This window comes from Mobula hypostoma, chromosome 6, assembly GCF_963921235.1.
Source record: "Mobula hypostoma chromosome 6, sMobHyp1.1, whole genome shotgun sequence".
Lineage (NCBI taxonomy): Eukaryota > Metazoa > Chordata > Chondrichthyes > Myliobatiformes > Myliobatidae > Mobula > Mobula hypostoma.
Window position 1 is genome coordinate 163498172 of NC_086102.1, and position 24376 is coordinate 163522547.

The 24376-nt window shown below is 38.7% G+C and overlaps 4 protein-coding genes and 1 long non-coding RNA gene across 11 annotated transcripts in view; 1 reads left to right on the forward strand and 4 right to left on the reverse strand.

Moving 5' to 3' along the window:
• hoxd3a (homeobox D3a) overlaps nt 1–17761 on the reverse strand; it is a 36040-nt gene extending 18279 nt beyond the window's left edge. The window contains exons 1-2 of one of the 3 annotated variants that reach the window (XM_063052110.1): nt 17639–17665; nt 7630–7656 (exon numbers count right to left, since the gene is read on the reverse strand). The gene's annotated coding sequence lies outside the window, so the exon portion shown is untranslated. Of the gene's footprint in view, nt 1–7629; nt 7657–9509; nt 9603–17638 lie in introns of those variants that run through there. The other 2 variants (XM_063052112.1, XM_063052111.1) reach the window with 2 other exon arrangements.
• Nucleotides 923–17752, reverse strand: hoxd4a (homeobox D4a). Of its 3 annotated transcripts, none has more exons than XM_063052122.1 (4): nt 17639–17752; nt 7630–7656; nt 2447–3379; nt 923–2029 (listed from the first exon to the last, which is right to left on the reverse strand). In XM_063052122.1, exons 3-4 carry the CDS (start codon nt 2856–2858, stop codon nt 1719–1721), a joined length of 723 nt encoding a protein of 240 aa, XP_062908192.1. In that variant the 5' UTR covers nt 2859–3379; nt 7630–7656; nt 17639–17752; the 3' UTR covers nt 923–1718. The 3 variants fall into 3 exon arrangements, with proteins under 3 accessions (XP_062908192.1, XP_062908194.1, XP_062908193.1); XM_063052124.1 differs by lacking the exon at nt 17639–17752 and adding an exon at nt 9510–9586; XM_063052123.1 differs by lacking the exons at nt 7630–7656; nt 17639–17752 and having other exon boundaries at nt 2447–4219.
• On the forward strand, nt 9815–15206 carry LOC134348564 (uncharacterized). Its single transcript, XR_010018446.1, has 3 exons — nt 9815–9954; nt 10836–10916; nt 14874–15206. It is a non-coding gene; the product is annotated as an uncharacterized LOC134348564 (long non-coding RNA).
• LOC134348558 (homeobox protein Hox-D5) lies at nt 10622–12324 on the reverse strand. Of its 2 annotated transcripts, none has more exons than XM_063052119.1 (2): nt 11780–12324; nt 10622–11418 (listed from the first exon to the last, which is right to left on the reverse strand). In XM_063052119.1, the coding sequence occupies exons 1-2, from the start codon at nt 12285–12287 to the stop codon at nt 11180–11182; spliced, it is 747 nt and encodes a 248-aa protein (XP_062908189.1). In that variant the 5' UTR covers nt 12288–12324; the 3' UTR covers nt 10622–11179. The 2 variants fall into 2 exon arrangements, with proteins under 2 accessions (XP_062908189.1, XP_062908188.1); XM_063052118.1 differs by having other exon boundaries at nt 10622–11421.
• A 2874-nt stretch (nt 17762–20635) lies between the features above and the next one.
• LOC134348559 (homeobox protein Hox-D8) lies at nt 20636–23134 on the reverse strand. Of its 2 annotated transcripts, none has more exons than XM_063052121.1 (2): nt 22313–23134; nt 20636–22083 (listed from the first exon to the last, which is right to left on the reverse strand). In XM_063052121.1, the coding sequence occupies exons 1-2, from the start codon at nt 22737–22739 to the stop codon at nt 21791–21793; spliced, it is 720 nt and encodes a 239-aa protein (XP_062908191.1). In that variant the 5' UTR covers nt 22740–23134; the 3' UTR covers nt 20636–21790. The 2 variants fall into 2 exon arrangements, with proteins under 2 accessions (XP_062908191.1, XP_062908190.1); XM_063052120.1 differs by having other exon boundaries at nt 21025–22086; nt 22313–23126.
• Between the last annotated feature and the right edge of the window lie 1242 nt (nt 23135–24376).

The following is a 24376-nucleotide window of genomic DNA, read 5'->3' on the forward strand; positions in this document are numbered from 1 at the left end:
AAATACACCATCGCTGCCTTTCTTTCATGGCTATCACAAATTAAACTACCCTATAGTGAGGGAATACTCATCCAATGATTAGATCTTTCCTCAACAACTTCCATTAAATATATCCAGAAACGCTGTTAGGATTATTCATTGATATATTCATTTGGTTTAAGGGTTATAGCAAAATCGAAGCAGCAAGTAGGTATATCAAAGTATCTACTGAGCCTTCTTAGAACAGCGGAGAGTTTATTCTGTTTAAAGCATCTGGATATCATGCTATGAATGGCTGTTTTAGAGCATTACATAAAGGAACTAAGTGCGAAATCTTGATTGCAGCCCGGCCTGCCTCTGATTGATATCGTGAGAATGTTGGCACGGGACAGAGAACCGTATATTTCAGGAAGTTCTAGCTCGTTTCATAACATTAGCTTCCGTCTAACAAACAGAAACAAGAATATTCAACAATTTGTGTTTAGGTGTAAATTACCTAACTGAAGAGATTCTCGACTATTGTCTCTGCCCCACTAAATCAACCACCCATATGCCTCTGCAGATTAATAGATTGGAAAAATGAACAGGGTTCTTTACGAAACAAAATATCTTTTGTGCAGACCCGTTTTCTGTTTCTAAATTGTGTACCTTGTCGTATTGTTGTTCGCTCATCCGTTCTGGAAAAAAAATGAAAGGAAACACATTCCCACTTGTAATACTAAACGTTCACAGATTGGTGTAACCAGCTTACTCATTTATCAACCAACAAACCGAGAAACTGAGTTTAACAAGCGCCCTGAACACAAAGTACTGCAATATTCCACTAAACACATTTCTCTGTCAGAAATCTTTACATGAGACAACATCGGTTGTTGCAGTGGGTATTTGATATTGATCACCGGTTTTTTTGCGGGGGGGCCCTTTGCATTCTTACAGAAAGGGATATGGAAGGTCTCTTTTCGTGGCATTTGTTCACGACAGCGTCGCAACACTAGCTGCAGTCATATACAAAAACATATAAACAGATACCAAAAGGAAAACTACTCACGCGATTCAGCTTGTTACTACTAATTTATTTTCGAACTTTAGTAGTGCGTACGAATTTTGGTATCATTCTTGAACATAAAAATGTATGCAATCTTGCACTGTAACAATAATCCATTCAGCAGCACAATACAAATACCATTCTCTTATTTTAAATAAAGAAACCACAAAACACTGTCTAATTCCTGATCACTATAAATCTCGAATATCAACACAATATACACAAAGAAATGGAATCGCAAAAATACACATTACGAGCAAAATAGCCGTGGAAATAAGAAATTACCACAACAAATCGCTGAGCCTTATATAAAATAAAAAAGGACCATGAGCAAGCTTCGCAGCCTTTCAAATTCATGCTAGCAGACTATACATGTACCTTCCTGGACCATATACCTCACCATGTCTTCATGTCTTAGTACCCTGGACTTATTAAGGTTACTAAGGTGTGTTGTATGGTAAGAACACCCATTTATTAGAGTCGCAATCGTTTCTATTAGAGCTAAGATAACTTTACCATTTTTTTTTGTTTCATTACCTACATTTAAGAACAAGGTGACTGTATAAGATAAGGTCGCTTCAATGCCGTAAAAAGCAACAGGAAAGCACCTACAAGCCATGTTATCGGTACATGCAGTTTCTGCCTGGAAATGTCTTATTATATACACTTAAAGAACCACTTATAAGATGTTGCTCTATAAACTTGTGAGGTCTGTTTGTTGGTCCTTGGAAATAGTTTGTGACTGTTGGCTGGAAGCAGAAGAAGAACTAGACGATCTGGTCTTAGTGTTTGGCAATTTGTGATCTTTTTTCCACTTCATCCTTCGGTTCTGAAACCAAATTTTGATCTGGCGTTCGGAAAGACATAAAGTGTGGGCTATTTCAATACGACGTCGTCTTGTCAGATACCTGTTAAAATGGAATTCCTTTTCCAGTTCTAAAACCTGCTGCCTTGTATAGGCAGTTCGTGAACGTTTTGGTTCCCCTCCAGTGTAACTAGGATTCACTGAAAAACAAAACAATTCAAAAACCATTCAAATCTGAGCCTAAAGTTTGTCAGCCGCTTCCGTTCAGCTGCCCATTGCACATTGCACCCCTCTAACACTACCCCTGTTAAAAAGTCCAAATATCTATTATTACTAAGGATCACTTTAAAGTTCTTGGCGAAACGGAGATATAACATGTCCCTGTTACTTTCAGACTCGAGTTTTCACATGGAGTCAGCCACATGGCCAGCGGCCTATTTCCTCAGCAATAAAAATTTATGATGGGTGTAATTGCCGGTCTTTTTAAAAACCGCTCATAAATCCTCCTTTGAAGGAGTTATTTACGGTAGACCGATACCAATGGGTCACAAATATTTGCTAGGGGTGGCGATGGCGGAGGGGTGGGGGTTGGGGGGGAACTAAAAAGTGGACCTTACCCGTGTTAACGTGGATTTTCTTCATCCAAGGATAAACCACTGCTGGCTGTTTGGTTGCTGTGCCGTTTTGATTCTTTGTATTGTGTTGCTGCTGGCTGCAAGGCCGGGCTATGGACACTTGGAGCGGTGCAACGGGCTCCCCCTGTCCTGTGAGGTGGTTCTGAGGAGCGGGCTGTGCCTGCACATGACCCCTCTGCTGCACTGGAGAGCCCCGAGCGTTGCTGCAGCTGTACGACTGGCCGCTGTAGTTTGACCGTGGATAGACTCCTTGGTGCTGAAAATCAGTGTCCTGCGGCTGGCTGTAATACTCTGAGCAGTGGTCAGGTATGTAGTTATTTTGCGAGTATTCCTCGCAAGGAGGAAATTTGGGATCCACATATTTAGAGTTCATCAAATACGAACTCATGGTCATTAATTTCTGAAGGTGGAAAATACTAATTTTTCTCGAGTTGTCTTTTTTCCCGTTCCATAAAGCCCTCCTACTTGCTGTCAACTGAATAAAGTTAGTCACCCATGTGACTGTGAGAGCCAATGGTTGGGCTGGACCCGATTCCCGGATAAGGAAACAGCTAATGACAAATTTTACAAACTTCGTCCAGAAAATCTTGATTTAAAAAATAAAATAAATTCTGCACCGCCTTTATTATTTTTCCAGTAGCCACTAAGTATTTGAAACAGTTTCCGGAAAATGCATATAATTGCGGTTTCCATTGGAGAGAATAATGATCATTCACTGAGCGCCCGAATATTGCTCAGGTAATTTGCTCTTTTGTCCAAAGAGAATTTTCGACCATTCCTTGTCGCTTTTCATATAAATCAAGGATAGACCAGGCATTCGGCATGCTCGCATGTTTTGTTGTTGTTTTCGCCCGAGAGCAGTATGACAATAGCGAGGGTACTTGAAGAAACGGCAGGCAATCCAACGTACGCAGGCTGACAAAGGAAGCATCCAGTTAGCCAAAAAAAAAGGAATAACGGAGCTGAGGAAAATAATTACAGCCATTACAGATGCACGAAGGTCTTTTGGTCAAAGTTATTCAAAGGCAAACATGGTCTACTCCCGATAAAGTCAGAGCAAGGCATTCAGTATCACGTAGAACACTTTACACGTGTTGCTTAAGGACATTGTAAGGTCAAAATACTTCGCTCTGAAAGTTCAATAATTTGGTAGAGTGCAATATAAGTTTTAACTAGTTTTGTATCTGATGACCTTGCTCCCTAGCAAACGTTTTTGCTTTAATATCTTGACAATTCGTTTTCTTCTTCTCACATCTTATGACCTATTGTCTCTTTAAAACTAACACTGTAACGCATTTCTAACCCCTTTATTTGCAACGTGTATAATTCTGTTTTTAAGTTTTAACCAAAGATGTTATCCGGTTCGATGTTATTCGGAAGCACCCTAAATTGGTCAAACGCGGTACAAAATTGTAAGCCAGTCTTTTCAGATAATTTATCGCCATCGCCATGGAAACGGACAGTATTCAGAAAAAAATACTTAAGTTTCAATAATCATGTATTTCTGGAGAATAAGCCCAGAAGTTTAGAATCGACTGCTTTCTGAATAATGGTTAGAAAATCAACGCAGTGAGCATTATATTTATTTGGTATGGGGTAGCCGAAAGAAGCATTTAAATCTGAGCGGCGAAATTTAAAAGCAACATTAATGAGTGGGTTCAAAATTTAAAAAAACAGGTTATTGTAAATCATTCTAATAATCCCCTAGAACTAAATCAGTCTAACAAGTAGAAGACACGAAGTGCAAATTGCTGATTTTCGTAGTGTTGGCATCGACCATATACTCCCCTAGAAACGAATCTGTGACCGAGACATCACACAAATTCGGTTCTACAGGGTATATATAGACGACGGGTTACAAACAAATTCGGTGACTAATTACACAATAGTAAAATAGTTTAAAAGACTGCAGTGGAAAGCGATCCCCAAGGAGTTAATGACGTGTAATATTAATAAATAAGAATCTAAAATCAGGCGCAGTTCTTGTTAAATCATGTAGTTGTTTAGCCATTGAAAAATATTACAAATTAACCCCTTAAATTTGGTAAAAAGTGTGAGCAAACATTTATATTTGCATCGCTCGGCGGTAGCAGCGTGCTAAACCAGCTCCAGCACACAGTTTACAGGGCAGAAGTTACTATTTGTTGCTGTGTTTTGTGAGCCCTTCGTATATCACAAAGATTTTATAGGAAACAGTTTGTACCGATTCGCTCCAGCTCACATAACTAAGTGCCCCAGCGTGAATCAATAATTGCTCCAGATGCTAATAATTTGAACTCACCACTAACAAACCGCAGGATTTGATAACAAATATAGCTCGGTCTAACCAATCGCTAAAACTAATCAAATGCAGCTTAAACGTGATAGCACAAATATTGGTTTGCTGCAAAGCGTTTGCCACTCATTTCCACTTTGGTAAAATGAGAACATCCCAGGAAAATGGGGATTGTTTGTTCTATTCTTAATCTCGCTCATTTCCTGGGAGTAGGATCAAAAAAATATGCCGACAGTATGCTTCAAAATCTGGCTACAAATCAAAGCAATTGGATGGCCACATGCAGGGAAAAATATAAAATTTGATCTGCCAGTTTATCAGATTCCATTTGGTTCAAATATATCCAAGGTGTTTTCTAAACTCTAGTTCTTTACAGGTTCCTTTCTTGGCTGTCCCCACAGTGCCTGTAGAGCAACCACGTTGCGTGGTAAAGGCTGAAGGGCACGGGGTCAGACTGAAATCATTTGCAAACATATCGGAAAGTTGCATTATTATTTTCACTCTAGCTACAATCTAACGCATGACCTTTTCAAAGTGTGTGAGTCTGTTCGACGCAACTGCTCAGCTAAACTGACGATAATCCTGTCCTTCCATTTCGAGTTAAAAAGCTAGGCACGCAAGTGTCAGCCCGAGAACAATTGTAAAACCACGCTAACGAAAATGAATAAGAGCGTTCATCAGTACCAAAGTTACTCTTAAATGCCCTGAGATGTATGGAATTACAATGCAGTACTGAAGCTGAACTTTCTGACTGGGAACTGTATCCTCACTAGTGTATTTCTCCGTTCTTTCTATGCACAACAAAGGTTTTTCGTTTTATCAACGCTCTATGGTAGAACAGCCTAACTCCTTCACAAATACTCCAGGTTCTGTTTAATATCTCAGTATTACTGTAATTATTTTACCTTTGTAAAGAAAAATCACGTCGCTGATCTTATTTACCTGTGATTTGTTTCATTTACCCCAGTGCATTAGGAAAGAAAAGAGCTAAACAGTTTTCGACAACCAATGGCGCCAACGAAAGCACCAGCAGTGAATTCTGCTTTTAAAAGCCTTTTGGCACAGAAAATACCAGATATCATTACATCATCCGATAATTCGAAAGCCAAATCTCTTTACAGTTCAAATTATCGCACTTTGTGAAGCTGATTGGTGCCGCACATTTTAATATTTGTTAGACGCTGTGACCTGCATTTCACCTTACTGCTCGACTCGTTCAGACAGGTCAATGCCAAAGAGTTATTGATGAACAAACCCGATTAAAATTCACCTCTTTTTTTAACTGCCCACACAAGTGCTGCGACTTTTGATCTAGCAGATTTTGACCTAGAGAATGTCAATGCAAAGTAAGTGTTTGGGAAGTGAACCCTATATTTATTTATAGATTCAGCGGTTCAATGAAAGCTATTATTGTCAACAGCCTGCTAAGAGTTTTCCTATGTATAAGTACAACGATTTTAAAAACAAAATTGAATTTTTAAAAAGTTCACCTTTCTACTGACCCAGAAAGCCATTTTCTTGCCGAAGCCGGTTCAGCATAAGCAAGACTGTTTTCCTTTTCAGCATCAATTGTCCTTGATTATTTATCAACGCCTAAAGATTCACGTTGTAAAACTAGTGCTGAAACGATGGATCCATGGCGCTGGGCCGTTGCTTTGCGAATCCCCGTTAAACATTATTTGGACCTATTTAAAGTGAGTCGTTGCTCAACGTTTATCTGGTGATTAAACTATGCTTTTAGTTGGAGAGTGGTTGTGTACACTTTCGCATGTGGATCAGTTAGATTCTGTAAAATCTGGATTTGATATCTTGGTAGAAGTTATGAATATCCGAGTGAATACCCAAGGTGAAAAGATACATTATCCGGCAGAATTTGAATATTTGTCTTATTGTTTTGTGATGACCAAATTGTAATTCAACTGGATGTTATATAGTCCAAGATAAGAACCAAATCTGTCTAATTTAACGAGTAAAGCACTCAGGTTTTTTTTTGTTGTACGAACGCTGATTCCATTTTTTTTTCTTAAATATATAATATTATAGTGATCGGGTCAAATTATCCCCATGATCTGTTCCTGCGTTAGCAAACTATAAGAGGTACAGGATCACATCCCTATTTTAGAAAGTAGAATTGCATAAACACTGAGTCGTTAATTAATAATTATTCTCCCAACGACCTGGCCAACCTGTACAACCCGTCCGCGATATTTTACAAAGGTACGCCGGCGAAGAGATAATTCAAGAAGAGAAGTACAAATTTTTCGTTAAACGAATACTTTATCTAAAATTCTCGTAAGCACAAGGCCTCATGTTTGGCCTACATGCACACGATGCCTATGATATCAGGGGATATTTAATATCTGATTTAGCCTACACGCCTTTGTTAGCTCATTAAGGGTAAACTTTAAACATCTACTATAATTATTACCACGTCATTTGCCAAATCGTTTTTGCAGATGTTGAAACCGGAACAATAACTTTCCTCCAAATGACCTTTTAAAAATGCAGCCTTGCACTGGGAGGCGCTGTGCCGCAGTGCCAGTTCATAATAACAACCCAGCTAAATCTGCTTCGGTACCATACTGTCATAGGTAATTAGATTTAAACATAATCAACTTTTAAACGCGCTCTGTACAACAATTCCGCCCCTTCCACGGAAATAAAATGTAATTACAAGATGTCTCAAACATCGTTATCACAAATAGAATATCACAAAAGAATGTAACTGTTCATAACAATTATTACGAGAATCATTTCAGAATCCAAGGTACCAGTCCTTTCAGACTAACAATACAACAACAGCTATATCCTCCACAAAATTCACATCCAAAACAGCCAACCGTTTCCAGCTTTTCGCTACATTATTAACAAATAATTCTTTGCTACTTACTGCGGTGCTCCCTCCATTCTGTCACGTCTGCAAAAAAAGCAAAACAACATTAGCTAAGTAAATCAAATAAGGTAGCATCCAATGCAAAATATGAGCATTGGTGGATGTTCTAATCTTAGTGAGTATTAGAGCAACTGAACTATTACCAAGGCCGGAGCGTGATGCATATTTTCCTTGCAAAGTCAGAAATAGTCATTGTGATCACAATATATGTGGAGTTACGATCCCGCGTTTTTAAAATACAGGATTGAAAATAGAAATTCGATAATTTATGCTTTGTCGTGCTAATTGGTCTGCTCATGCCATTTTGCTTCCTTCAGTTAACTCTAAGCAGAAAATAAGGCATAGTTCACATAGAGTATTATTTCACCAATTCAGTTATATGATTGTAATCGTTAGCATTGTTTGATGTATCCTTTCTGTTCGCTCTTCAATTGGAAGATGATTATTTAATCTTCATCGCAAAAGAAGCTATACTCAAATAAAGCATCTATTTTTAATGACCATGGGATAATATATAATATCATCCTTCCGCTATAATTCGCCCATTAAAAATGTTTTCTTCATGTGTTCTTATCGCTATTTTGTCAGTGCAAGTGACGTTGAATACCTAGAGCATACAAAGCTTTCATGCGTTTTGATTATCTACCCCATTAACCTCTAAGAATTTAAAAATATTTATTTCTGTTGTTTTTGTGTTAAAGCACAGCTTTAGAATTTACCACTAAAGGAGGTTAAAGGAGTACTAACAGACCAAATTTTATTTTTGGAAAACCTAATCTACCGCGCAACACTTTTTTTTCAGTTCTCCATGCGGGCAGTTTTCATTTCAGGTCTTAGAACTATATATATTTCGAGTGATATTTGGTGTTTATTCTCCTTTTAGTTATGTGAATCTGGGGGAGTTGGTGTTGGGTGGTGGGTGTTGGATGGTGGGGGGTGGGGGGGGAGCTGGATCCCGATTTATATAGTGTATGATTTCAACAGCTTCCCTCTTTATCTTTATAATGTCAAATTGTAGCAGTAAACAGGAACACGAGAATCAAATAACATTGCTCTATTTGCTGGGAACGCTTTACAGCAACTTAAAAAAATTAGGATGTTTGTTTTCGGAAGGTAATTGTAAAATGTGACTGCTCACTACTTAATACACGAGCAGCACCTTGTTCGTCATTGTTCTATATTTCTTATGCAAATTGCAACGAATGTGATCGATTACAAAACCCTCGGGACAGTGAATAAAATCCTGGCATCTACAACCAATGAGATTATTTAACAATGTGAAACAATACCAGCAGATTAAAATGGGTCTCAATAAAGGTTACCAACATTTGTTTGTATAACGCTTTTTAAAAAAATATTTCCTATCTCCCAGGTATATTTTAGACAGCTTCGCAGATAAAAAGGAAGTATTTGGCATTCGGTGTATATCAATACCCCACAAATTTCTACTAAAAAAAATCCTACCACAATCAGGAAGTACTCACTATTTTCTTACTGTAATGAACGTTATTCAGCACCATGAAATATTTGTAATTTAGTAAAGAATTTTACTCCAATTTGGTTATAATATGCTCATGTTTGTTTCATTTTTTTTCTTTAACGGGATGCTTAAGTTATCGTGACAAACTTCATTCATCAATTTATAACTGTAATTGAAATAGTATATCATATGTAATATTAATTTGTTTAGTTCACAGCAATATTAATTTCGTACTTATTCACTACGTACAGCCTGCATTGCGGACGGCTGTTGAAACTGAACGCACGTTGGACTACAGGTTTTGCCTAACCAAGAAACAGTACATGCGCCTGAGAGGCTCGCATGACATCAGGTGTCACGCGCCCACCAGCCCTGTTACCGACTAGAAAGAACTTACTTGCTGCTTTTCCAGCGCAAAGGTAGAAACCACTTGGACACTTGCAGTGCATAACGGCGAAACAGGACAGCCAGCTTCTTGGTGTCACTTTCCACAGACCTTCTCGAAAACACTAACCATCTGCACTTGTCTGCTCTTAACCTAATATATGATGTGAATTATATTTTGGCTTGTCAACTCCCCTAACCATAAAACAAAGTTTAATGGCGTCACGTGCCCCTGTACAACCAGTCAGGACCTGGCTCTGTGGCGTCCATATAAATAACCCTTAAACTTTAAAACTTCTTTTCACTAAAGACAGCCATGTTCATTGAAATGCTCTCCCAGTAATATAAAGCTATATATCTGAGTACACAGAGGACGAGTGCCCTGGAGAATAAGTTTTCTTTATTTTAAGGCGCAATTTGGGCATTTCCTAGGCAGCCACGGCGATCTATTAGATTTGGTAAGTGTAAATACAGTGTGAGCTTGTGAGCTACAGTGAAATAAAGCTGGGTCGATTAAGAACGCAAACAAGAATTGCTTTTTTGACATTAAGAGTTTCCTATGACAGCGGTTTCCTATTTCGATTGCTTCAATCATCTACTATTTCTTCCTGCTTTCGAGTTTAACTCCCCATTGTAGTTTCTTCTGCTGAATGAATCAGTGCAATGAAACTAATCGAGAACTCCCTGCTTCCCAAAGCTAGGTCCCAACAATAGATTTTATACATTTTCCGAATATTTAATGTTAATAGCCACCAATTATTAGAAAACCAACGTATATTGTTCCACCACTAGACGACAGTTTAGCAAACTTTTTTTTTGTAAATCAACCCGCCTGGAATCAAGATGCAGAGTTTGTGAACGAAGGCATGTTCCCTTAAACAAAAAAAACAGAATATCAAATAGGTATCAGCTCCACCAAGAATTCTTGACATAAACAATATGCGACAGAAAACAATCAAGGCGAGCGCAGATCTAGAACCTTTGGAAGAATTAGGTCGAATGAATAGAAGCGAAGTGCAGAGGGTGACTTTGGTTCTTTTACAAGTGGCCTGTTGCCAGGAGTTCTGTACACGTACGGAGCTGCAAACAATAGGTGAGAATGTTCATTGGTAAAACTGGGTTTATTTCAATGTTGTAGACAAAACACCATTCATTTCATTTATTTAGCACAAAGTCAGACATTTAAACATTATGTATGTACAGAATATACACCACAAGATATACCTGGGATCACAGCCACGATACCCAGCACTGATTAAAAAAAAAATCACTTTTGATGTAAAAAAAAGATGAAAGCAACAATATTTATCTAACTTTACAAAACATGATCAAATTATAGCTTTAACGAAGCTATCAACCGGTAGAAGATTGGTTTGTTCAGCAACCGGACACAGAAAACAACTTCATTCTGCTCTCGGAGGTAAACGGTTTGCTTGGCTGCCTTATGCCGGCTGACCCCTTTATTGTTCTTTCTTGTTATCTGAATTAGGCATAGATATTATAAATATATATATTTAGAAAAAATTTAACATCTGTAGATGACAACTGATGAAGTGTATTGATGACAAGATTTTGAACCTACACGATATTAATTAATGTATCTCATAGTATTTTATGTGCCCAAACAACCATTCCCATTGCAACGAAAGGACAGTAATATTACAGCCAGTTAGGTGTAACTAGCTAAGGCCCTCCTGGAGGGCTGATATTGATGCTCTTCAATTTATTATCCCTTTTCCATTTCATTCTTCTGTTTTGGAACCATATTTTAATTTGTCTCTCAGTCAGACACAGAGCGTGAGCGATTTCTATCCGCCGGCGTCGTGTAAGGTATCTGTTATAATGGAATTCTTTCTCCAGTTCCAGGGTTTGATAGCGGGTATAAGCTGTCCTCGTTCGTTTCCCTTCTGGTCCACTTAAGCCTTCTTAATAGAAAGTTAAAGACGAATTATTATACGCATTAGATTACTAAATTATATTAAATTATACAGTTTCAGACAAATAAGTGCAGAACAAAATTAGTTTGGGATCTGTATATTGGAGTATGTAAATTATTTAAATTTTAACGGAAATCACTGATGCACAAATGCTGCAGTTCTTGACACAATTGCTGTAACTGTTCAAAGCAACAGCTTGTACTGGGATTTCATTCAAACTGTTAAGACTTTTACAAGTATCATTCTTTATTCATTTTTATTAAGTTACTTTGTTTCTCAATCTAAAAAAAACTTCAATCAAAATTTAAACGCACGGGAAAAGGTAGAATGGCGGCTTTGAGCGTACCTTGGTTAAGGTGAAGTTTTTTCATCCATGGGTATATCTGCATCTGCTGTGCGGAATCCTTGTCTAGTTGCCCACTTTCTGGTTTGGGGCTGTTCGTTTCCTTAAGATGCTCATCGGTTAACGGTGATGTGTCCTGACCACAGCGGTATGAATGACTTGGCCCTGTGACTGTAGTCCCCGTTTTAACAGTACTGTTAGTTGGGCTTATTAAAGATCCTGAGCAGAACGCAGCATCAGGAGACTTAGTTCTCGCACCAGATGAACTATGAAAGGTGTTACTGGCTGTCTGCATGTAGTTAGCAGACCTTTCACTGTCTCCACGAAGATTTGAGTTAGAACGAGTCATGCTGAGGTCTATCCCAGTGTAATCATAGCCATACCTGGCGGAAAGCATCGTCGACTCTCTAAAATGCTCGCCCACAGACGAGGCATTCCCATAACTCTGCAACTGATAATTGTGGCCATTTTGGTAGCGACCTGAGAAAGAGTTTAAGAAGTAGGAACTCATCTGCCTTTTAGGGGATTGATTTGTGGTTCTTAGACGTTTATTCGCCGCCAGAACGAGCGATATATAATGAAATATGGAAATAAAAGGCACATGTCATTTCTCTGCCTCCTACGTATGCAACCAAATATGGGACATAAGTTTAGATCACGTGCTTTTGTTGACCAGTCGTAAATTCTTGTGCCTGACCCTGGGGGTAATTCATGCAGTGAGAATGCGTGCCATGATTTAGCGAGCCTTGTCCTACAGCGCCTCCTTCTGATAAACAGAGAGAAAGCCAGGCTCATATCGATCAAGCGAATTTGAAAGATACTGATGTGTATTTTGCGGAATGGTTTCAGCTTTTAAAATGGTTCACTATTTAGATTGTCGTTAGCGATGAAATTTTCTTTCTGCTCTCTGAAATTATCACTTATACATCAGAGGCACGTATAGGTGAGCAAACGCAAAACTTTTATATAAATACAAAATGTGTGCATGCGTTTACTTAAAATGGCCAAGTTACTATAAACTGAGACTCAAAATTTCATGCGATAATGTTAATCCATAAAATTGCTTCCAAATAATTTAACATGTTTTATTGTGTAAGACACACCTTTTCATTTAGAATACGTGTGTTGAATTAGAACGCTTTTATTTGTATTAACAATGTACTTGACCTCAAAATCTGATGTTCACTGTAAATAGATTCACGACGAAGAGCTTGATAGGACGCATTCCTAAATATTTTCAGTAATATTTATTACTGCGCGATTCTTATTGGTGTTAAAGGGTATCGGAGAAATTATGATGTCAGGTAATGACCTGAATCGAATGTACGATTCACATTTATACACATTGTGCACATCACTAACGCTCACAAATACCGCAGTGTTACCTTCGTAGAAAACTGAACTTAGATTGCTTACCCAATAATCAGATATCTTTACAGGGGGAGAAAAACGATTTCACAAAGTTTGCAGTTAGCTTTTTAAATTTACATGCACGTGATCAATCTTTTAGTATATTTTGGACACTAGAGTCCAGACTTTAGTTAGTACTTGCGTTCTGCTTTCATCAGACCTTGGTAAAAGAAATAAAAATGATTAAGAATCTATATTATGTTATATACTATTTTATTTTGTGACTCGTTATGTCTAGGCCAACCACGACAGAACCACCGCCACCGTAAAACTAAGGCCAAGTGCGTTGTAGACTTTTTCCCCTTTGTACAATCCAAATGCACGGTGGTTTCCCCTGAATTATAAGCTATGGTAGGTCAGAATATTTCTTTTAGATCTGATCGATATCCGTAGTTTGGCAATTCCAAGACTGATATGGTAAGATTTCAGAAACGAATGGTGCAAATTACAAGGACAGCACTTTCGGTCCGTTGTCTTCCTTCGCATTTAGCGGTGCAACAGTTAGGGACATATCGAATGGATTCCTGTTGGCCACAAATGCAGGGAAACCACGAAAGCAATAAATATAAAACTTTAAAACAGCGTTTGCCTTTTCCTGTTTGATTAATAGTCGAATTATAAATGTTTGGTTGTGATCCGGAACGGCACAACTAATAAAGGTAATGAAACGATGTCAAAACGATGACTGCATTCATCTGAGTCTGAAGAATTTGGCAAAGATCCGCCCATTGTCTCAGTGCTACGTAACGCACGTGGGTTTCAGCTATCTGCTGCTTGGGTGCTTTTTTTTAGGGGTTAAATTAGGGTGCTACCAATTGAATTAATTAAATACATCCCTAGTTTATTTGGCCACTGCACCATCACACACACGAGCGCGCGCGCGCGTGATTTTAGTTTGGAACAGAGTTTGATTTATAGGACGTGTAAGAAATATATTTACAGTGTTTATACGATTGTCTTGTAGTGTGGGCAAATCAGGCTGTCAGTGCTCCTCTGCCTTAGAAGTACTGCGGGTACTTAAAATAATAGAGCTAAAATACTGTAAAATAACTCATGTCTGGAGGCAAGAAGTAATAGACGGTCGGGAGCTGGGCCCACCGTCCATTGTCTGAAACTGCACAGATCTCCGAATTATTGGAAGGATTATGGTTTCCCAGGAGTACCGGCGGCGGCCCGGATTGAAGGTGTTCGAAACGTAACAATGACAGTAAAGAGACGAGCAATTTATAACTTGAGATGAATTAAGTTTAAAGGGAAGATAAAGTATTTTAACGGATATTTTAGATTATATGTCATAGCATAACATTCGGTTTCATTTATCGGCGGGGAATGTTGATTCGTGAGTTTTTATACATATAATTATGGGCTAAAATCGTAATTGCTATAATCCAACCGTCTAGCTCTGGTAAATATGGCCTTGCAGCCGCCGCCTGACAATCGATGGAAGAAATTATATTTTTCTTGCACTGTTCTTTAAAAAAAAACGTTGAGTAAAAACAGAGTTTCCAGTTCTGCGTAAAGCTAAATTAAAATGAAATCCAGACGACCGATCATCCTTTGACGCAGAATAGCCTGTAACTAAACCTTCCACTAGACCTGATTGTAAGCCCCGTTCATATACAATAGAAGAAAGAAACCAGTTGGCGCACCGCATATTAATTATTTTTGTTGATTTTCCCCTTTACAGCGCGTTGGGCCTTGTAATAAATTTGGGAGAAGATCGCGATCTGGAAATTCGTTTGTCAGTCCTGTAAAGAGTGAGCAATTCTAGGATCGCGTTGAATTAATTCCAGTTATACACCAGATTAAATGTACGGGATGCGTACTAGGAGTTGTTTACACTTACAATTATATATTGTACATTAAAAATGAAAAGGAGCATTATGAATTAAAAGGTTCTCGGCTTTGTGCAGAGTCAGATTATCTTTAGTCACAAATGAACTGAAAATTTTTCCATTAAAATAAATTTTGTATGTTGCATTGAAATTGATAATTACATGTAAGCATTGACCATCTGTAATAGAAGTGCATCCTAAGTAAAGCCCTTCGGCTTCAAGATTCTGTATACAATGGGCATTAACTAAACTCTCTGTCTCTCTCCCCACCCTTCCCTCCCTCCTTCTCTCTTTCGCTATCTCTCTCCTTCTGCCTCTCTCTCCTCTCCCTTCTCTCTCTCTGCTTCCCTCCCTCCTTCTCTCTTTCCCTATCTTTCTCCTTCTGTCTCCCTCTGTTCTCCCTTCTCTCTATCCATCTCTCACTCACTAACCCCCCGCCACACAATACGATATCCATATTTACTTAGGTATCACAGAAGCCTTTGCTGGAGTGCCTTGAAAAAATAAATTAAGTAGTCCTACCTTAAAATCGTAGGTGGGATTATGATTTGGAAAGACGAACTTGGCAATTATATTTATTTTGAAGATTTACTTTTTTTGTCCAAGAGTTTTATTTTCCCTAATTTTGTCTCATTAGGAAGAAAGCAAGGAGGAAACACCAATAAGTCATTCACTCTAATCTAAAAGCTGACAGCGTATTCTTAATGCAAAACAGATTTAGTTTAACGAGAAAAGTCTAACAAATATTTAATATGCTCACTTTTAAACTGAGATAAAATATCTTAATTAATAATTGCTACATAAGATTGTTTTCCTTGTCCCACAAATTATAGCGATCGCGGATATCTTGAAAATTATATGAAAAACACTGCGGAAAATTATTAAAATCAATAACTGCCTGATGATCAAGATGCTTTCTCCATAAAGCAAAATAGGGTGCACTTCACTGTCGCGATCTGACATAATTTAACCAGCAATTTTCCCAAGGCAAATGTGCTTGAAGTAGACAATTAGAAACACTTAAATATTTATGCCGCGATAAAATAGTAGTCACAACGTCACAAACGTTTATTTGGTTTCAGTAATGTATTGTGACCTAATTGCTAGTGGCCAGAGTTTCATTTCAACAATATATCTGTCCAACAGACGCAGATAGAAAAGGAGAAAAGTTTTTAGAAAAAATTATTTGTCATTTGCAATTAAAAAAATCCTTGGCTAACTAATACCAATGGCCAACGGAAAATTAATGTCAATGTAATTATATGCTGCATGGATCAAGCTGTTTTTTTTTTAAAGATTCAGTTCCTATAAATAATTTGGAATCTGAAAGATAAATCATTTCATAGTCAAATAACGTTGTCTAACAAGTGCCTGCAGTTTAAAACTTGTTCCTACATCTTTGACTCAGAAAGAAGTTTTAAACTGCAGGCAAATGATGAATAATTCTTTCCGAATATTTAATCAGCGGAAATTCAAATACCTGGCTAAGAAAAAAATCATAAAAATATTCATTTTACATTTTTTTTCTTATAATAACACGGCCCTATGCTGTGCGCATTTCTTAAGGAGACTTGCAATGAATATTGAGAAATTAGAACAGAATAAAAGATTGCAATGTTTTTTTAAATTCCTTGTGTTTATTATGAAGTTACTAACACGAAGTTGCAACTGTTTATATCAAAACAGAAACATTTCTCAGAATAAAGAAATACTTGTTTTTGTATGCAATACAAATGTGTGAACAATCACAACTCGGAGTCTTATGTTCAGAAAACAATTCTCCAAACGTACAGACCGACGTTATTTGCCCAGCCACAAAATATTAGAAATATCTATGACCCTTTATTTGTCATTAACATATTGAAAGCATGTCTGATGTTGACCGCTGGAAAATTACTGTAAGAGCACGGCTTATTTGCGCAAAGTACTATCACGTGGTAAAATATCATTAAAATGTTAGCTAAACATTTCTTGCCCCCCCCCCAGAATCCCATAGCTCTTGATGTTTCTAAACCCAGTGATTGCTGCACAGACTTATTAGGATCATTAACACAAGCCCATCACTCATTGTTCCAACTTTTTATTTGACAGAACAAAACAGACCAACCTTCCTACCCTCGGCTGCAAGGTAGAATATAACACGGATTTCCACCGATCAGCAAAAACATATTGAAGCCGCCAATCACTACAGCAGTTCATTGGACAGCCGTCCAGCAAATTAACAAAATAGAACCATGAATAATAAAAGTAACACGCGTATTGTTTTTCAAATAATACTTAATTGAACAGGGAAATTCGCCCAATCCCAACAAATGTCAGCTGTCCTATAGCAAGGGTATCATCTGAAAGCTAGGCAAGAAACGCAACTCTCAGTCTCATCGCGGAAAATAAAGATTTAATTAATCTGCCGCACAGCCACCGTTTGTACTCGGTCGACCACCTGGACCTGATTAGACTACGCAGTTTGAAAATCAGTCTTGTATTTATTAATTTATGTCGAGCTTTCCTCGATCTTCCAAACAGCTGCCTAGAACTCAACCAGCGAAGACAACGTCGTTGCCTCCCATTACAACACCGCTATCTGCACCAGCCGGCCAAGCAAAAGCAAAAGACTTACCGGTTTCATGACGCTGCCCCAGACGAGGAACCAGGTGGATTTTGTATTCCATTTGTACAGTTTCGATGATCAAAATAACTTAAAATAGGTAAAGCGAATTGAAGGGTAAATGAAAGACTGTAAGCAGACGTCACAGGTCTGTGAGAGAGATCAGATTGCTAAATCCCAGCATGAGTCGAATGACTTCCTCATAGTTATACAGAAAAGGATTGAACGCCGCGAATAGAGCGGAAAGTCTCCCTTTTTTCCCAAGCAGCTGGCGCCAAATACCAACGACAAAAGCAGTCAAGGGGAGATACTGACAGAAAAGACGGTTTGAGACGAGTTAGCAGCGGAATGCAGTGAAATATTCACAAGGGAAATCATGAAAAGGCCATGAACGCAGTTACTTGATTCACATGACCAAAACTAGCCAATGGGAGCGCCGACTCCCTCGTAAAAGGTCCATTACAAAGTTGTAAATTTTCTTCAAACAAAAAGGAATTCGCTGCAATTCCTTGCGGATTTCGCAAGTACAGCTCGCAAGCGCCATGTTTCCTTTAACGAGTTCTTTGCTACAGCTATTTGTTATATCACGAGCATCGCAACGAACATTCTAACCAACTATGCAGGCGGAAGTGCAGCTACAACGTAAACATGAAGGGAATCAACTCCTTTGACAGCGGACACTTCACACCACAGCAACCAAACCCCCGCAATTTGATAATCTAGGAGCTTTTGGTCCTTTTGTTTTCACTACGCCGGGTATAAGTTTTTTTTCTTTAGCGAAAGTAACTCCTGCAAAGAATGAAGCGTATATGATCCACATTTCCCAATCTTGGTAATTGTGAATCAGACGGCTTCCGGATTTTGCTTTGACATGATTTCCTGAGCCCTTTCTATTTGGCCGGGTTAAGAGCAGGAAACAAGAATAGGGAATCTGAAGCACGTTTGGCCACTGAGTTAAAATCTGGTCCCTGGCCGCTACTTTCATTCAAACAAAAAAAATATAGTGACAAATTACAATAAAAGTTCCGGTAGTGCCTTCTACACAGGTGAGAAAGATGAAGTTGATTATCAGTATGTGGAGCTATTGTGTTTTATATCGACCCTCCATTTCTAGTACCTATTGGGATATTTCATTACGCTCCTCCGGCTTCCATTGTAGGAGAGAGAAAAAATTAAATTAAATAACACCTCCCCAGTATCCACAACATATTAGGCTAAATCGATAAAATGGCCTTGTTCTGTGCAAATATATTTAATGCCCATGAAAAGTGAAAAAAGGCTTGAATCCCGTGGATCCGTAGTGGTTCTCCTCGCCGGTAGCGAGGGAGCTCGGCACCTAATGTCACAGTGTTACACACCAAATTCATTAGGTGAGAACATGTCTGGTAGATATTTGGTATCCACCTTTTCCCCTTTGCTTCGTGCTTTCCGCGGGTTCAGATAGGTTGAAGGTAGATCACCTAGTTGTTTCTGGACTCATGCTTCGAAATAATTTTACGGGGGAAAAATATACACAAGAGCCCGTTAGTAGCTAAACGGCTAAGCGCCCATTTCTCAGACGCAACTCCTAGTATCCACAAAACTGCAAAGGGACGCGAAATTAAAACGCAAAGCAACATGAATAAAACGTTAAACCTTCGAAATTCTATTAGTACAGAAATACTTTTTTTTCTGGAGTGGTTTGGAGAGTTTGGAGTTCACGTAGGGTGTGTCGGAGAGTTTTCTGCAGATGGCTGTATTTTAAACAATGAATGAATTGAAAACACCCCAAAAAAGATTTGTACAAGGGATGATTTAAATCATATCTCTAAAGATCGGACAGCCTTGGATATAAATGTTTAAATTTATGAAATTGTGGAACTTAAATCCTGCCTTTATGGATTAATTCCACTCAGAAAGCTTTTTTTGTTTCCATAATTCATTCCTCCAGTGAGATCTTTATCATGCTATAACATCACCGCTAAGGTTCTGACCTAGCGTCATTGTACCAGCCGTCCGGGGTTCTAATACTACAAAGGCAAATAACTGATCCACTAAAATATAAGATGCAGCAATGGCAAAATAACTCTCTGTTTCATTAATTGGTTTGGAATTTGATTATACATATGGTGATTTTTTTTCATATATGCGTTCTTTCTGAAAGGAATACAACTGTCCATACCACTGGGCGGAAATCTGGTTAAGCTATGAAAATAAGTTTTGTAAACCCCGATAAAATAAATCAGGCTGAGAATATTTCCCCGGCTCGAGAATTCAGCTATGAAAGTGATATCTTGATATTACTTACAAAATCGACGTATTTTCTGAAATCATGCCTGGTCAGCTGGGACCTTTCTGATATTGTATAAATTCGATAAAAAAAATTAGTTTGTTTTCACATAAAAAGTGAGCCGGTTTTTATTTGATACGTGGAACACACTATGTAAACCTCTGCAACAAAACCGGAGTTTGCAGAATTGTCTCCTCTCATTTTGTAATGATTAATTGATGTTATGCTGGCAATCATACCTGGCAGATTTAGACAGTGTGAGAGTATATCGCCTCTATTTATGCAATATGTGGGTAAATTCGATTACATATCTGAAAACTGTTCATGAATTTATCTCCACGTCATTGCGTTATCAGCGTGGACTCCGCTTGTAACAATATTACACCGCCGGGTTTAGTTGTTTCTTTAACATTGGTAGCATTATGATTTTCCTCCCTCTCCTAAGAATCGTTTCCTGTTTGCTCTTATCTTTTTTTTTAATTCAACCTTACCATGACATTGTAACTTGTGCATAAAAGCGGACATCGAAAATCGTCTCTTCCTGCGCTCTTGGGCTTGCGCACTGACCCTGTGAAAGTGTAAATGTAGTTTGATCGCCGGTTATGTAAAGTTTAATGGTAGGATTCAACAACTGTAGACTTTACTTTCTACTCCAGCCTGTAAAGCGGAAAAGAATAAATTGGAACCTAGAAGTCGTCAGTTTGCCAAGTGATTTGTAGTATTAGAATTTTATTGTCGGTTTTACGAGATTTGCTGATATACGTGTACAGTAGACCGCAGCTTTACACAAAACACTAACTTTTACAGCGTCATTTTCGCCACACATGAGCAGGGCATGTGATCTGAGTAGCCAATAGCCACTCGAAGGACATTTAACTTAGGGCATAGATAAACTAATATTCCATTCACCAGCTCTATCATTAACTTTTAAACTACATATAAAAATACTCCATCTTTAGTCTTTTTCATCCGGTAATACAATATCTGCTGTGCTGTATGGCAGACAGACACCTAGTGACGGCAGAGGTAAACAAAAATAAAGTACATGCGATTTAATCTTGCAGAAATTAACCGAAGCAGCTACAGGACGCTGGCTAAAAGATAACTGCAGCAATCTCAGGCGATTCTCTCAGTCAAGCTACCACACTCCTCTATCAAGCTCACGTTACTTTTATTTTCTTTGGGACACTGGTCGTAAAATGAAACAAGTACACAGTTAAATTTAATCAACATTTATTAATTTAATCACATTCGACCATCATAAAAAGTGACTATTGCTGCGGAATACCTTGTATATATTTTTTTGCTTATGTTTATTAACTGCGTTTCGGAGAATAGGTAATTGTTGAGAATTTCCAGCCGCAATACACCACCAATTAGTCTACACGCACAGTAATTAAGACACATCGCAAGTGCACTGTTTTGTTTCTATTAATTAATTAAGAGTGTTCGCAATACATTCCAAATAATCCATTCTATTAGGCAGTTCATGTTGTTGGGTGTAATCACAAATACTAAATAAAATCAACAAACTAAATTAATCACGATTTCATTTTAGATTTTCCTCCTATTAAAAAGCAATAAAATCTTTATTCAGAATGGCTATTTCTTCTTGGATATTGCAACTTTTCCGCTTTTAAAGGGAGTTGCAAAATTCTATACGAAGGGTTGATAGCTATATCTGCCAGAGTGCGATCGAAAAGGTTAAAATGATGCACACGGACCTCATTAGAAACAAAATGTTGAATTAAGGCTCGAAAAAATTTCAAAAACTGGAGGACTGTTTTCACCAAACTAACCATTAATGTGCTGGAGGATTCAATCTGATCAACATGTATAACAGTGGAATTGGCACAAACTGAATGACGTTCTGCTCTGAGGCCAAAGGGGTAAAGTTACTTGGTCTCTTTCTCTGTTGTATCCTGCTCAGGTTCTTCCTGTTCTTTCTTGACCTCTTCCCCCTCGTCGTCGTTTCGAGAGGTTGGGAATTTGTCCTTGTTGTTCTCTTTTTTCCATTTCATTCTCCTGTTTTGAAACCAAATCTTCACCTGTCTCTCAGTCAGTCCCAGAGCATGAGAAACTTCGATCCTCCGCTTTCGGGTCAGATACGGATTGAAGAGGAATTCTTTCTCCAACTCCAGGGTCTGGAATCGGCTGTAAGTTTGCCTGCCTCTGCGTCTACCAGGCGCTGCTAAACAACACGAGAAACACAAAAGACAATAAAGATTGGGTGAAAAGCACGCAATCAAACAACGACAGACTAGCCGCAAGGGCAACGATTTTTGCTTTGCTCGGTAACGTTACATAAAGAAAGTGTTCCTATGTAAAGTCGACTATATTACAGATAGCATCAAACACCTTGGCGGCAGAACTGAGCAGTAAAACGTGAGATGGAAGCTAATTTTAATATATCCAACCTTGAGGTCTCATCCAGGGGAACATTTGAGTAGGAGACGAGTTCTGATTTAAGTGATCTGGTTCTTCGCCAATATTACTGCTAGACGATTTACAGTCAGGATATTGTACCAGATCGGCCTCTTGCTGTGTCGTAAAAATTTGCTGTCTTTGTAAGTTATCGTATCCGTAAAATTTAGAGGGGTCACCGTGACACGTAATTCCACAAGGATTCTGTTGAAAGCCAGTGTTAGGAAGTGCTGATGTCCCATGATGGTAAAATTCTTGAACTTGAGCTGGGTGCTGGAAGCTCGCGCCGCTGCTGGGACCATAGACCACAGCGTGTCTAGCAGTCACGTCCTGTGGAAACCGGCAGTCGTAGTAAGTGGGACTTAGGGCTTCTCCTGGCTTGTACTTGGAATAGAATGGGTTTACAAAATATGAACTCATCTGTGCAGACTCTAGAGTGGCCAATGAATATAAACAAAATAAAGGTTAAACAGTACTGTTTAACAGTGATGTTATTGGGTTGCCCGGTCTACACAGTGTTCATGATGGCAATGCAGGTCCAGTGTGCACTGATGCCCCGTGCAACATACTCGCTAATACTGTAGGTGCACCACTGCTTCACTGCTTTGACTGCTTCACTTTGAAACCGCTGATCAGTTGTAAGCCAGCTGAAGAGATCTTTGACTGCCGTTTACAGTAACTGCCTTCACAGACAACACGTCTGTGCTGAGAAATGATATTTTTTAAAAAGTAGAGGGCATACAGATCGGGGGAAAAAGATAACATGCGGATTAATATATTCAGCACCCTCTCATTACAATTAGGCGGGCCGCATCACAGAAAACATGAAATACGTGCGCCACTCAGCTGAAGAGAAATGAAGCTGGCCCGGTTACAGCACAGCAATTAGATTTCAGAACACAACAAGGTGAGACTGGTCTCAAGGTCAAGACATAGTCAAAAATGGGCAATGGGGGATGGGGAGGCTAGAGGGCTAAAAGGTTAAAGTTAGAATTAACATTAGGGATTATTTGGTCCTGGCTCTTTCTGTAAATCTGGTAGAATCCGCTTGCGCCTGTCACACTGTCTGCCTGTTTAGCTTACACACACACACACACACACACACACACACACACACACCCACACACACACAGACGCACACGTAAACTCGCAACTCGCACACACGCATATATATATACATACAAGCGCGCGCACACAAAATATACACATATATATGTGTGTGTATATATATATTTGTGTGAGTGTGTGTGTCTGTGTTTTCTTATTATGTTTATATAGGCACATTGGCGCACGGATACCTGTCCTTTACGTATAAACTGATGTGAGTCGGCATAGGTTATTACTATTATTAGGTCTAAATAAAAAGCAGATGCACAAAATAATTGATGCCTGCTTAAAATAAACCATTTTATCAACTTGCATTAGTATGCTTTTTGAAACAATGTGGCTACGAAAAGCGAGGAGAAAGAGTTATCCTTGCCCCAGATAAAAAATATGCTCGCTTGACTGAAACTTAGAGGTTAATTGCTGGCTAATGAAAATCATGCTTGTGAATACAGTTTCCATCATTTCACCCTTGGTAGACGTCATTGTCGAGAAAGGCAGCTCGGATCTGCAGGGCAAAGCTAAGTTTGCAGCTTGTGGTTGAAATTTCAGCACGAGCTCTAAAATCGGAAAAAAAAACAAGTCTGAGATGATAGTCATCAGGTCCCGCGTTCAGGAATTGCTCAGGAATGAACCGAATCCCATCCACACGCCCCCTCCCCGCCATCACCACCACCACCTCGCCCCCTTCCCCAATTCAAATGACTGCGCTTAAAGTTTAATCCAAAAGAGTGCTTGATCTGGTGAAACATGAATTCACCAGTGAACTTTGTTCCTCACGCTCCGGTGGCTGTCTCAACCCACAGAATGCTGCAGGGAAATAAAATTAACAATATTTTCACTAACTGCTAACCAAAAGAATTCAAATTCTTCCTCAATGCATGCACTGTATGTTCGTTCGAAGTAGACACAGCCAGTCATTTAAGTATAATATTTAACGGACCGCTGCAGCT

What these genes read in the sequence shown, in the direction of transcription:
- LOC134348559 (XM_063052120.1), bottom strand. Translation starts at nt 22,739, where the DNA reads ATGAGTTCATATTTTGTAAACCCATTCTATTCCAAGTACAAGCCAGGA. An exon ending in CCCCTGGATGAGACCTCAAG is followed by an intron (nt 22,087 to 22,312) that starts GTTGGATATATT and finishes CGTGTTGTTTAG; the next exon opens with CAGCGCCTGGTAGACGCAGA.
- hoxd4a (XM_063052122.1), bottom strand. Translation starts at nt 2,858, where the DNA reads ATGACCATGAGTTCGTATTTGATGAACTCTAAATATGTGGATCCCAAA. An exon ending in GAAAATCCACGTTAACACGG is followed by an intron (nt 2,030 to 2,446) that starts GTAAGGTCCACT and finishes TTTGTTTTTCAG; the next exon opens with TGAATCCTAGTTACACTGGA.
- LOC134348558 (XM_063052118.1), bottom strand. Translation starts at nt 12,287, where the DNA reads ATGAGTTCCTACTTCTTAAACTCTTTCTCAGGTCGCTACCAAAATGGC. An exon ending in AAAACTTCACCTTAACCAAG is followed by an intron (nt 11,422 to 11,779) that starts GTACGCTCAAAG and finishes CTTTCTATTAAG; the next exon opens with AAGGCTTAAGTGGACCAGAA.